The 15,223-nt window shown below is 38.3% G+C and overlaps 1 protein-coding gene across 1 annotated transcript in view; it reads right to left on the reverse strand.

The window, feature by feature from the left end:
- Positions 1 to 15,223, reverse strand: part of Pth2r (parathyroid hormone 2 receptor) — a 182,439-nt gene that overhangs the window by 26,532 nt on the left and 140,684 nt on the right. The window contains exon 11 of the mRNA XM_004626717.1: positions 8,634 to 8,697. Within this exon, the coding sequence (XP_004626774.1) occupies positions 8,634 to 8,697 (64 nt within the window). The remainder of the gene's footprint in view (positions 1 to 8,633; positions 8,698 to 15,223) is intronic.

The following is a 15,223-nucleotide window of genomic DNA, read 5'->3' on the forward strand; positions in this document are numbered from 1 at the left end:
TCTCTGTCTCTCTGTCTCTGTCTATCTGTCTGTCTGTCTCTCTCTCTCTCTCTCTCTCTCTCTCTCTCTCTCTCTCTCTCTAAATCTACCATTTTGCAATAAATTCTATCTGTGCTCTATGCAATGGCCTACATATCCTGTCTGAAATCTTTCTTCAGAGACACAAAGAACGGAGGCACATCGCCAGTTCCTGGAGGGCTTCACAGTGTTAGGGCCCAGATAACAAATAACCATACACAACTAAGAGGAAAGAGGCCATGAGCTGGGAACCAAGCTGAAGATCCTGGGTTCATTTCTGCCTTTACAGGGCAGTTCTACAACAAACTGGGATATGGACATCAGGACCCTAAAATCCAATAAGGGCCTGGATTCCCAGGAGGAGACTACATGAGTGAGAGAAATGCAAGATTTCCTGGAAGTCATGGCAAGATAATTTATCAAATTAGCACAGACACATGAGCTTCTGCTTAGGAGATAGTGAAAGGACAAATACAAATCAGAAGCTCAGAGGCTTCTTTCTCCCGGTGAAAATGGGGAGATTTTCACCACTCTTTTTTTCACAGCATTTACCTTACAAAACTTTTAAGGTAAATCTCTCTGAGATGCATATAAATCTTTTTTACAGATTAGACAGGCCTTTTGTCAGCCTCAGGAATGTCGTTTACCTTTTTCTCTTCAGAATCCCATAACCATCTCTGTAAAACTTCAAGGTAAATGGTGTCCATGTCTGAACTGCAGGTTTCTGTGGAAAGTAAGAACTGAATTTCTGTTCAAATTATAAAGCTCCTAGCTCCTTTCTTCAAATTGCAAAACTACCCACTTCCCACCACAAAGAGATGAGAAATGTGTGTTTTCTTCCATAGAAAGATAATTAACTAACACAGGTAGTCACCCTTATTACCAAGGTAAATCTGTCATCAAGCTATTGTTAACTAGCTATCGTTTGTTTTGAAAAGTTGCATATGATGTGTTGTGTGGTGGCTACAGTGAGAGTTCTTAGCCTTTGCAATATTCTAGCACACATCACCTGCAATGTACATCTCACTCTACCTCAAGAATTCAATATCAAAGTGTTTTCTTTCTCTACTACCTTTGTGGAGAGAATTTCTGGGTCAGGAGAACACTATTTTTTTATTACATTTCCCAAATAACCAAAAAGCAACAAAGAACCTTAGTCTCATCTTCATAACAAAGAAATGTTAGCAAATCTACAAAACAGAGAAGCAAAAAAAGAAAATTAGACTTTTAAGATTCATCAGAGAGCAAATTTAAAGGATGACTGATTAAGCTGAAATCTTGAGAAAAAGACTGATATCTCCAAGGAGAAGAGGAAGGTGAGAACTTGCTTCCTTGGAGCAGACGCAAAAGCTGCTAAAATGGGTACCAAATGGCACAAACAGTAAAGAAAACCTGTTTCCTCAAAAAAAAGAAAAAAATCTTAGAAAATAATTCAATTTAAAACCACAGTAAGATGAATAAGATATGTAGGAATCAATATAAACAAAAAGGGTGAAAGACATAAACTGAAATTATAAAACACTAAAAAATGAAATTAAGATTTACATAGATAAGTGAAAAATACCCCATGTTTATCAATTGGAAGAATTAATTTGTTAAAATGTCCATACTATCCACTGCAGAATCAATGCAGTCCCTATCAAAAGTCCAACTGGGTTCTTCAAGATGTAGAAAAAACAATCCGAAAATGCACTTCACAAGCCTCAAATAGTCAAAGCAATCTTGGGCAAGAAGATCAAAGTGGAGGCTTTTTGAATAAAAGGTGAATTGTGGTTTACCAAAAAAATACAAAAACAACTTAATGACTTTTTCCAACCTATTTTCTTGATTACAAAGTAAAGCTTTCTTATATTAAACATATGTACTTCTAAAATGTTTCCTAACAAGAGTAAAGGTAACTCCTAAACACATCAATAAGAGATAATATTTATAGTGTGTTTTACGGATAACAGCTTTTGAAAAATAGTCAAACTAACGGCCTGGTGGCCTTCATGGATACAGGAGGAGAGGACATTCTATAATCAGAAAGGTATCTGCACAGCCTGTGGAGTCACCAGGGTGTCATGGTGGGGGCACCATGGAAGAAGGAAGCCACATGGTCCCTGAGAAGCCCTTCAGGTTTAAGAAGCCATTTATCTATGTACAAGACACACAGGTTACATTATTATTGTCCGGAAACTTACACTGTTTTATGACTGCATAGAGACACTATTATGATAATGTGTCAAGGGGTATGCTTGGGTTGTTGGCAAGTAATTAGCAGATGAAACAATAAAAATGATAATAGCTAAACTGTTCCTAGGGCCATATACCACCCAATGTTTTTAATGCAATCCAATTATTAACTCATGGGGCCTAGTTATCAGCCCCATTTTACAAATGGCAAAATGGGCCCTAGGTTTAAAGAGCTTTCTCCAGGTCAGCCTGCATATCAGAATCTCAGCCAGAGCAGTCCACAAAAGGGTAGACCCAGGACTTCGCTCTTAGTTCTGCGGCATGACACACATCTGTAAGGTGAAGGGAGCAACTACCTGAAGAGGCCACTTTAGACTGGGACTAGAAGGGAGGATGGATATGAGGCAGGAGAAGGGCAGTGGGGGGAGTATGCTGGCAGACACCCAATATTACTAGGTTGCCCCTCTGGCAGTCTGAAGCAAGCCATGGGATTTTTCTGAACAAGGAATCTGATTCCATCATTCTCCAAGGTGAGCACTTCAGAGAAGGCCTTGATTCTTTAGTGAGGCCCATGAACCCCCTCAAGATTCAGTCTCTGCCCTTTCTTCACCTTCAGTTTTTGATATTATTCCACAGACTTGAGACAGACCTACCACAATTCTTTCCCACCAACTCCTAGTCTACAGGAATGGATGACTGAACAAACAAATGAATGAATGAACAAACGAAAGAATGAATGAATGAATGAATGAGCCCACAAGTTACTACGTTCCTCCCAGGCAGGTGTGAAATGACCTGGATTTTTTCTGAATGCCAGTTTTTTTTTTGTTGTTTTGTTTTGTTTTGTTTTGTTTTGTTTTGTTTTGTTTTGTTTTGTTTTGTTTTGTTTTCAGAACCGGGGATTGAACTCAGGCCCTTGCACTTGCCAGGGAAGCACTTATTCCACTGAGCCATCTCCCTGGCCCCCATGAATGCCAGTCTTTTCCATAACATTGGTCTACAGAACTCCAAGTAAAATCATCACTGCCCTTATAAGTCAGGATTTAAAACATTTATTGTCGTGCATTTATTGTCTTTTAATGCCAGTGTCTTCAGGATTTCTACATCGTTTTATTTCAGAAATTAATTCTGATCTGAGTTACTCTATACCTTTCTGCTGTTGTTTCTTTACTTCAGACGCTATTAACTCAGACATTTCAGCTGTGCTAGTGTCTTCTACACTTGTTCTCGGTGGGCTCAGGATCTGAGTTTGCATTTTGCTCCTTCTCTTTGTCATTTTGTATAGCACTGTCCTCTGACCTTTGTTGTAGAGCTTTGGTGCAGTTGTAACCTTAGCACCTACTGAAATTCAGGTGCAGATCTACTAAGTTTGAGTTCATCCAGTTGTGCCTAGCCTGGGTCTGGCTACTGTGCTCAGCTCCTTCCTGCTGCAGCCCTTGGAGGTGAACCTGTTGTGCCCCCATGGCAAGATGTTCTGCTGCTGAATTAGCTGGGTGGTTTTGGATCCTAGTCTCTCCACAGGGACTTCAGCTGCAGAGTTTCATTGCAGGCCTGTATGCCAGGCCTGGGCTGCGTCTGGAGGGGTCCAGGGGGCATAGGAGAGCACAGAAGCTCTCCCACACACTCACTGGGCCTGGGCTTGGACAGGTCTGGAGGGGTCCCATGAGCGCATCGAAAGTTCTCACTCACAAGGCGGGCTTGGGCTAACTCTGGAGGGGTGGAGGGGTCCCGAGAGCACAACAAAAAGGTTTCACCTATGCAGCAGGCCTGGGCTTGGTCCAGAGGGGTCCAGCAGACACAGGGGAATGCAGAAGCTCTCCCACAAACTCACAGGGCATGGACTTGGGCGGATTTCTCTGCATGTGCTTTAAAGTGATCTTCTGAGCTACTGCCACCAGCAGTTTTGCTACCAGTACAACTATCCACACAGGGCTTTCCACATTTGGATATCTCCATTCTTGAGTTTATCTTCTTGTCTCTCAAGATATTACTCTTTGTAATTCTATTTTTTCTTTCTCTTATGTTTGCTTTTGCCTTAATTTTTTCTCTTCCATAAATCAACGTTTTTCTAAATTCCTAATAAAAATAAGGAAATAGTGACAATGTCCATTATTTAACATTATATTAGAACTTTCAGATGCATTAGCAGGTTATGAACCTTCAAGTGAATTCTGATAATCTTCAATTGTAATAATAAAACAAAAAAGTAACTCTTGTTGAACAGAGAGATGTTCTTGATTCTTTTCTATAATTTCTCAGATTAAATGGATGTTGTAATATTGCAAATGTATTTAAAGATTCTTGTTTCAGAGCTGTGATGATTTTAGTTCAAGATGAAAATGACCTTTCACATGTTTTCTTCAAATTTATTAAGCACATCATTTCTAATTCCCTTTAGCAAATGGTGACTCTTTTAAACACTCTGTAGCCAATTTTATGTTTTATACTGTGATTTAGAAATCCCAATAAATAAAACTTTCATTCATATGAATTGAGGCACTCATATCTATACACATACAACAAAGATTTGCGTAAGATCAACTTTATCAATGGAAAATACCCTATGACTTACTTTCTTGCATTGCCCTCAATTCTTAATCATTTTGAAAGAATCTCAGGCTGGCCAAATAGCTCAGTGGAATAATGCACCTGCTTAGGCAGGCAGGGGCTTGGGTTTGATTCTCCAGCCTGTGGTGCCAGCCCTGCCCCCAGGGTGTGATGAGATGGTGATTAAGACTGGGCGTGGTTGTGTGTGCCTGTAATCCCAGCACTTGGGAGGGTGAAAAACAGGAGGATCACTACAAGTCCAATCTTGTAGTGAGACCCTGTAGACCTTGTACTAAATACAAAATAATAATAATAATGACAATAATTTTGAAAGAATTTCATGGATTTTAATAATTTCTTCCTTTTTCATAAGACAAAAAAAATCAAACTGTTATAAATGTAGGTTAAGAACACTGAGTGTCTCTCAGACATCTATCTTAGAAAAGAGTACTGAAGACACACACACAAATAGACATTGTCTCTCCAAAGAGAATAACAAGGTCAAAGGAGCAAAAAGAGCAGAAACTATAAAAATAAAAGACTTGTAAATAAAGGTAAGGAGAAAGGTGTAATGGGTAAAAGGGATAGCTAGTAATCAGCAGATCATATTTTATAAGGCTATTTCCATCTTTAAGTTCACTGATGCTCTTCCATAGATACAGTTGTAGTTCCCAGGTGGCTTTATCACTACGTTAGTACAACAGCATTTCATTTATATTAAAAACTGAAATTATATAAGTTCATAAATTTAAGCCTTTCCTTCCTTTATTTCCAACCCATTGTTGATCTTCTCCTAAGAAATAAAGGACTAAATCTAGCTCAACAACCAGATGATTTGGCAAGGATATAACTGGCTTATTTAAAAGTGCTCTGAATTTTTTTCTCTTGAACATTTACAGAATGGACATCTGAAATTAAGATTTTTTTTTTTTAAATCTCTTCTCGTTTTCTTTTGGCAACTTTCTTATAAGGCAACTTAAGTTCCTAACTGATTTAAGGATGATTCCACAAAATTTTAACTGCATCAGTAGCTGTCCATCTGGATCAAAGCCTACAAATATGCTGATAAAGCCAGTGCCACACTGTCCAAAAGAAAACAAAATAAGAAAAACAAGAAACTGGAGAACAAGGAAAGACAAATTAATAAAAAATTAATGTTGTTATTTTCTAATGATTTAGTATTTAGTATTAGGACTCAAGCTCTATTATTAAGGTGCTTATAATCTTGCATTTCATGAACAATGGCAAAACAAGGTAGTATAAGTTCTTCATAGAACCATAGAGAAGCTGATGCTGTAAAGTTGTCAAGAAAGGTTAGGAATAAACATTTTGATGAGTTTGTTGGATACAATGTACAATTGTAACCCAACCTACTCCATACCTCTTATGGGGAAAGATCTCATCCAAAAGCCCTATGTCTCTCTCACCTCTCTCCCCACAGTGCTTGTCCTATAAACCTAATCTCAATGCACAGTCAGCTCCTCCTTTCCTCTTCCCTTGTCAACCACATACTATGAGACACTTCTAGTCCCATATGCTATTTATATACTGGTGTAAATCAGAGATCCTATGCCATTTCCCTGAATTCCCCAATACCCAGTAGCCACCAAACATCAGAGGGGACTCAAGCCCATCATTCACTACCTCCTTTGTCCTATAAACCCTCCTCACCCCCAAGAACTCTCCTAACCCAGACCACCAACCTCACCAAGTGCTGGCTGTGCATGTCTATTCTAAGGCCTGACCTCACAGCCATCCCAGCCATACCCAACAGCACACATACCTGCCCCCCTTCCCAAAAATCTTTAACCAACAAACACTCCTTTTTACAATTACCCTCTTCCCACATCCTCACATGTTCCCCAGGAAACTCCACTGGCCTCCCTTGCACCAAGCTCACTTCATTTAACACACCTCCAGACAAACAACACAGAACAGGCACACAGTTGTTTCTGTGTGGCACCTCGGTCTTTTGTTGCCTTCCATTATCCTTCCAGTGCACTCCAGTGACTGTGATCCTTAATTTCAACATATACACAGACTCAGAGTTTCAAGATGCCTTCTTAAGAATACACCCACACCCCATGGGAAAAAATGGGCCACCTACGTGGGTGTTCTGGTAGGCACAGTTCTCCTAGGGCAACCCTGGGAGCTACAGGACTTGAGACATCCCTAGGAGGCTCCCTAGGATGGGGTGAACAAGGTATATGGAACTCCATCTTCCCTTGGCTCACTCCCCTTATAGGGCCCTTCACAGGGCTTGCTATTATGCTCACGGTTTCCCCCTGCATTACTTCCCTCATTGGCAGTACTGTCACCAGATGAACAACCCAAAATTTTAATCAAATGCTTCTCTCAGATTACTCTTACCAGGTACTAGTCCAATGGGACGCAACAGAAGACTACTCTACACCTTCCTCTGACTCCTCCTGATGCCCGGACTCTACCCCCTTATGGCCCCCAGTGAGCTGGAAGTAGCCAGACCACTTCATCACCTTCTTTCCTAACAAACAGTGTCTAAAATGATGTCAGGACCCTCACCCTCATCCAAGCCTCACTTCCTTTTGGCCCCAAGCCAAGGCCAACCCACAGAAACAATTCCACCAACTTTGTGTCTTGGACCCGAGCTGGGCCAAAACCACAGAAACTCTCCTTTTGTTAACACTGAAAGTCCCCCACAGACCAGGTAGCCTTGCCAAGATTAGCTCTCCCTGGACTGTTTCAGCCTGCAAACACACTCCCCTAAAAACCCTATAAAATCTCCTGTCTGCTTTTGTTCAGGGCTGTCTGGATCCACTAGACAGCCAGCCTGCTTGTTCCTACATCCAATAAATCTTCTCGTGTGAGAATGCCTGGTCTGCTCAATTGCGTGGGTTCTTACCTAACACAACATGCAGTAGAATATAATAGGCATGGAAGGCCCTGTGTAATACCCACTGCCAACTCGTTTTTCTTTCCACTACCTATTGAACAGGATTCTGCAAGATATGTCATGATATGGAATTCACTTAAATCCTCAGGGGGAAGTGTATCAAATAAATGCTTTTGGTAATATTTTATAATGGGTCATACTGTCATGGCTTATATCTATGTGTCCCCTCAAAGCCTCATGTGGTCATGGGAGGAGCTTTTCAGAACCAGCTGGATCTAAAAGTGTGTGATGCTGGGATTGATTCACAGCACAATGTTGGCATTAAGGCTGCCCCACCCTAGGTGTGAGTGCTATCCTCCCAGTAGCCTGAAGGGAATACAAAGAACAGAAAGGGGGCTGCTGCTGTCACTTATTATTTTGCTGCTTGCTGCTTGTCTGCTGCCTCCTGCCTGCTCTGTGATGCCATTTGTCACACCATCCAGCCTTGGAGCCAGCTGACTATGAACTAAAACCTTTACAAACTGTGAGCTACAGCAAACCTTTCCTCCTGTAACTTTGGGTGTTGAGTATTTTGTCTCAGCAAGGAGAAAAAAGTAATTAAAACAATACTGTGATTCTTTCTCAGCAGTTTCTCTGTTCTGCCATTAAATCTTTCACTCTCCACCACCCCACATTACTAGTAGATGATCAGGCTGCTGAAGAGAAGCTATAATGGATGAAAAGAAGAGAAGATTCAGGACTTTCTAATTCCCTACACCTATAAATGTTTGTGGATATTTCAAAGTTTCAGAACTGTCCCCAGTGCTGTCTAATTAAAGGAAGGACAACTAAGGACACCATGCATTCTGAATGGGCCTCAATATCAAGTATATATAAGAGTCTATTCCCCATCTCAACTTTCCCAATAGCCATTACTATGCTTGTGAGTGTCCAGAACCTATAGGCAAGGAACACATTTCCTATGAGTTTTAGCAGCGGTTTAATTTTTCACCTTTTTAACTGTGTAAACTTTTAAACTTACTCCAATAGCTGCTAAGATTGGGGCCTGGTAAATCCACCTGTCTCCAGCACTAAGTTCCCAGCACCTGAAACATGAAAAAGAACTTTCATGAGTACATTTGGTAAATCAAATTAACAATGAGAAGTATTTGAAATTTTATCAAAAACTTATTCCCATTCTGTTGATTTAAAAACAAATAGATAAAAACTATTTTATTTTAAATCATCTAAATCCTGATCTAGATCTATAACATCTAGATCTTGAGTTCCATACTATTAGATTCCCTTTATGTAAGCACTGTATTATAAATACAGTAAGTTAAGCTTTACAGTGACTAGAGTTAAAACTGTATTTCCAGAACAATATCAAAAAATTAGTCTTCTAAATATAGTGCAATTGACATTTCATTTTTATAATAATCAAAATGAGACATAATAGGTTAAGCTTGTTGATAACGTTCTCTCCCGTTGAGAAGATAAGGCAATTTTATTTTACAAGGTAGAACATTAACAACAATATAAACCATTTTTACCCATAGAAATACAATTAAAAAACTGAATTCAAATGATTCTTGCCATAGAAAGAAAATTAGCTCTATTCAATGGGATATAATTGTCCTACGAAAATTAACTAGTTTTTACATTTATTTGTAAATTTTCAGTATCCATTTTCCTGAATACAAATGTAGTTCTCTGATAGCCCATTGGAACCAATTATATCTTACTTGTTCCTTCATTAAATAATGCTTTTAAAATCCATGGCAGGCATTTATTTTGTATAATCCATTACTTTATCACAATTTTTTAAAGTTTGCTTTAACAATACTTCAAAAAAACCACCATGTAGTCACCAATTGTTTTCTGATTCTTGACTAAAATGTAAGTTCTACACGGTCAAGCATCAGTATTGCTTTTGTGTTTTAAAGTTTTACAAGTGCCTAAAACGGTACAGAGTATACAGGTAGTCAATAAATATTTGTTGGAATGAATTGATAAAAATTAAATCCAAAGCCATTTTAACACAACCTCATGCAATCTGGTTTATACTATTAAAGGTCTTACATCATAATAAATATTACAAAGCCATTTAAAACTAAAACTAGTTTCATTTCAAACTTTAATTTGACAATTTAAAGTTATTTTTAAATTAAAGAACAATTATTAAGAGCCTTCAATTTCTTTCTCAGACAAAATGCTGATTGAGGCAACAATACATTACATAGTATAAAATAATTAGGACATATAATGGTAATTTTTAAATTCTATGTGAATCATCAAAAGAAATCAACAAAGTACAAAGACAGCCCACAGATTAGGAAAACTTTTAGACAACTGTATCTCAGACAAAGGACTTCTATATAGAACATCTAAAGAGTTGAGAGAGCAGACTCCAAAATTTAAAGAACCAGTCCAAAAATGTGCATCTGAAATGAATACATACTTCTGAGATAAAGAAATACAAATGGAAAATAAATATATGAAAAAGGTTCAATGTCATTAGTCACTTGAGAGAGATGCAAATTAAAACAACATTGAGATTCCACTTCACCCCAAAAATAATAGCTATAACAAATGCTGGAGGGGCTGTGAGGAAAAAGGAACCCTTCTCCATTGTTGTCAGAGGTGCAGATTGGTGTAACCATTGTGGAAATCAGTGTTGAGATTCCTCAGAAACCTAGGATTAGAGGTCTTATTCAACCCAGAAATTCCCTTCTGGGTATTTTTCCCAAAGAATTGAAGACATCACATCACAGTGATATATATTAAAACAGCACAATTTCTAATAGCTAAATCTTGGAAACAACCCATTGCTCATCAACCAAGGAATGAATTTAAAAAGATGTGGTCTTTTATATATTAGAGTACTACTCAGACATAAAGAATGATAAACTTGAGACATTTATAGGTAAATGGATGCAACTTTAGACAATACTCTTTAGTGAAATAAATCAGACCCAAATGTCTAAACATTGTATTGTCTCCCTAGTGTGAGAAACTGTATGAATAAATAAGGTCTAAAATGTGCAGCACTCGCCCCACTGACAAGCCTTTGCGGCTGCCCCTCCAGGATGTCTACAAAATTGGTGGTATTGGCACTGTCCCTGTGGGCCGAGTGGAGACTGGTGTTCTCAAACCTGGCGTGGTGGTCACCTTTGCTCCAGTCAATGTCACAACTGAAGTCAAGTCTGTTGAAATGCACCATGAAGCTTTGAGTGAAGCTCTTCCTGGGGACAATGTGGGCTTCAACGTCAAGAACGTGTCTGTCAAAGATGTACGGCGTGGCAATGTGGCTGGTGACAGCAAAAAAGACCCACCAATGGAAGCAGCTGGTTTCACTGCTCAGGTGATTATCCTGAACCATCCTGGCCAGATCAGTGCTGGCTATGCCCCTGACCTGGATTGTCACACAGCTCACATTACTTGCAAGTTTGCTGAGCTGAAAGAAAAGATTGATCGCCAGTCTGGTAAGAAGCTGGAAGATGGGCCCAAGTCTGAAATCTGGTGATGCTGCCATTGTTGACATGGTTCCAGGCAAGCCCATGTGTGTCGAGAGCTTCTCTGATTATCAACCTCTGGGTCGTTTCGCTGTTCGTGATATGAGACAGACAGTTGCTGTGGGTGTCATCAAAGCTGTGGACAAGAAGGCTGCTGGAGCTGGCAAGGTCACCAAGTCTGCCCAGAAAACTCAGAAGGCTAAATGAATATTATCCCTGCCACCTGCCACCCCAGTCCTAATCAATGGCGGAAGACCGGTCTCAGAACTGTTTCTCCAAATTGGCCATTTAAGTTTAATAGTGAAAGACTGGTCAATGATAACAATGCATCGTAAAACCTTCAGAAGGAAAGGAGAATGTTTTGCGGACCAATTTTTTGTATGTGTGGCAGTTTTTTAAGTTATTAGTTTTTTAAAATCAATACTTTTTAATGGAAACAACTTGACCAAAAATCTGTCACAGAATTTTGAGACCTATAAAAACAAAGTTTAATGAGGAAAAAATAAATAAATAAAATAAAATAAAATGTGCAGCAGATACTGTAAAATGGAAAAAAGCTATCCAAAAGGAAAAAGGAACTAGGAAGGGGAAAAGGGGAAAGGAAAAGAGAGAAAATACAAATCAGATATACTATCAGTGTCTTTAAAAATAATAATAATAATAATAATAATATGCAATGTCTTAACTACTGTTCTTCTCCTATTATCTTGTTATGAAATTTTGCTTTACTTTGTTCTATCAAATAAAAAATAAATTCTATGTGAGCAGTTAAAAAGCTAGTTTACTAATGAAATGTTATTTCAACTATTTCTTAAAGGTAAAACATTTTCAGTACATATCTATCAACTACATATTTTTAAAGTTTAACATTTATTTATATAGGCAATGTATTAAGAAAATATCAAGATATCTCAACCTTTGCCCACGCTCCTATCTACTTTTGCCATAGCCTGTTCCTCATAGAGAACATCTCTTATTACCTTAAGGTATCGTATCAGCTTTCAGTGATTCTTTATGCAAACACAAATGCAAATTTATGTTCTTAATTTCTCCTATTACTATGTTTGGACCTGAAACTTTCCTCAAAGGCTCATGGGTTGATATTTGATCCCTAGCCTGTGGTACTTTTAGAGAGTGGTCAACATTTAGAATGGAAGACAAGTGGCAGGGGATGTGCCCTTGGGGGACACTGGGATCCTGATACTTCCTCTCTTTAGTCTACTTTCAGCTGATATGCGGTAGTCTCCCCTGCCACTCTCCCCATGATGCACTATGTTCCCATAGGGCTATAGCTACAGGGCCAGCAAATCATACATTGCAAACATGACTCAAATTAAACTTTTTCCTCCTTTTTAACTCATTGTCATAGTGATAAAAAGCAAACTTACCTGTCTCCAAAAAAAAGTAATGTATCCTCTGTTGTATGATTTGTTATTGCCTGTAAGGTACTTTTAATTTTTTTCATACCAGTGCCAAGGGAAAGCCATCTCACAGCATTCCACTGTGAGGCTCACCACAGAAGTCAACATTTGGAATACTGTTGAATACTTCCTAACTTTAGGTAAAGGCATCTATTTTTCACATAACTCAAAAAGACCAATCAATCAACCAACAAAAGTCATTAAAATAGGGAAACAGAGCATGTGTCCTACTACCATAAAAAGTTTTCTTCTATAAGGAAAGTGGAAATGTGAAAATGCAAAATAAACACTGATTTACTATCTAGAATGCTTTTGAATTCCACAAATTTTTCTTTCAATGTTTGACACTGAATAATAGTTTCAGTCTTCTTTCTTTGCCTCAATGACATTTGATCATATCTCCTAACGCACTGGGATTCAATTTTACTACTCTAGCTCTGCAAAATAATTATCCTTGGAAGTAGGTCAAAAGCAGCTACACTTAAAAACATGAAAAATTTAATTTTGACAATTTTTGTCACCAAAGTTTCAATTTTCCCTTTGATATAAGAGATACAACTGAGATTTCAGACATTTTTAAAATGCTATGAATCTATGAATCCTTGTTTTAATCTTTCATTTCATGCTGTATTTACATGATTCAGAACCTACCTTCCATTCAAATTATTAAATAAATTTTTAACATTCTAAGAAATACATTTCTGAATGCTAATACATAAGGCAGAAAGATCTGACTAGAAAGCAGAACTTCTACATCATGCTTGGAAACTTGCTATGTGGCAAAGACCCCTGCATGCCGCATGACCTAATACTGCACTCTCTCCACAACTCATTCAGTAGAGGAAGCAAAAGAGGCCTGACCTGAGGGTGCAGGCAGTCATAGGAATGTCAGAGAGCATCCTCTCTTGTCCCTACCTATCCTTCTGAGTGGTAAATTAAAAATATAGCAACAAAGTTACACATATCTCCAGCTGTTGGCATCTCTTACCTTCTTTGAAAGAGTTAAGAAGAAGGGAATAATCTTGAGTTGCTTTCGTAAGTAAAAAGAAAGATAAGAAAACTCACTTCAAACTTGAATTGTTCACTTAAGTTTGCAGACCAAAAATTAGAGAAAAAGAAGGGCTGCAAGGACAGCCGACATTTTGGCCCTAGCTTTTCAAGATCAGTGAGGACTCAGGAAATAGGAGAACCTGTACTGTAACATCCTGTAACGCAGTTGTATCCCAAATTTTCTGATCAAGGAGATTATGGGGCCCTAGAAGAAAGTGACCGATGATGTACAGTGTGCCTAAAGAGAGTCACATGGAGAGAAAACATTCTCTCAGGCTTTCACAGCAAACTGGTCAAGCAGTGGCCATGACTCATCCACATGGCTGACAGTGACAAAGAATCTACACACTGCACTACAGGGTTTCAGGGTAAATCCTGAGGGGATTTGACTGACCTTGTCAGATACAAAAGTTACCTTTCTTGTTACATGGGTCCTGTTTTACCTTGGTAACCATCCATCAGAAAAGTAGAAAAAGAAAGTATTAAAAGTAAAGCCATATTAACATGCTGAGCTGTAAAAGGCTGAAGTCAACAACTTCTGACATTTCCAGTCCGGTGGATAACCCACTACTATTATGGACTACTGGACTATATTGGAATATTTTGCTGAATTCATGCACTTACAATATTTAAGTGACAATGGAATACCCATCTCTAACAAAACTAAACAAAAAAGGGGATACAAATGAAGGACCATTTTGTATCTGTATATTCAAAATAGGATAGATATACCACTACTTTCTTTTAATTTAATGAATAGAAAGATTTGTACTAATAGTGTTTGTGAGCAGGATATCATGTCTGCATCTTTTACTATGAATAAACACTAAGAAGACAACACTATGCAATGTATTAATTATTGAAACTGTCCTACTAATCGATTTTGAAACTACCTCATTGCTCTTTGTTTCTCAATAAAATAAAAAAATTTAATTGTTCATCCTAATATTAAATTATCTTAGCATCCCTCAGTTGAATAACACTTTATACAATTAATTTAGCATTGGAAGAGACTTTCCATGTAATTATAATAGTTTTCAACAGAGTATTTTTAGCATGCTTTGATTACACACTCTGGTCCCTCCCTTTGCCTTGTTCTCTCTGGCTTCACATGGGGTGCCGACCTCAATAGATATACTATATTCTGCTCATATCTAACCCATATTCACTAGTCATTTTAAAAACTTGATCTACTTTGTTTATCTCTGAATGGCCAAGATGCAGGGAAAAAATTAGTTCTAACTTTGAAAGACCAAAACAGAAGTTGAATCTCAAATGCAAGTCATGACTATGAACCCTATCTTACTTTTGGAAATACATAGTCTTCCCTCTGTCTAACTTTGTGACATAGCTCTTTACATGTGACAAGTCCTACACAAGAGAACCACAGAAACTTCCTGTCTATGAGTCTCATGACAAACTGAACCATGCAGTTTTGAAATCATGCCAGATAAACAGTGATGCACCTTAGTTTTATATGTATAGCAAATAAAAAATGACTCTCTGGTTTCCAATGAGACAGTGTAGAATTCAAAATTTTATTCTGAGAAAGGTAGGAGAAAAGTAAAGTGTTTCCCATGGTTAAAATACATAAAACAGAGCCCAGGTCCGGTGAGTGTGCGGAGAGCTTCCTGCTACCCTGCGCC

This window comes from Octodon degus, unplaced genomic scaffold, assembly GCF_000260255.1.
Source record: "Octodon degus isolate 3935 unplaced genomic scaffold, OctDeg1.0 scaffold00016, whole genome shotgun sequence".
NCBI lineage: Eukaryota > Metazoa > Chordata > Mammalia > Rodentia > Octodontidae > Octodon > Octodon degus.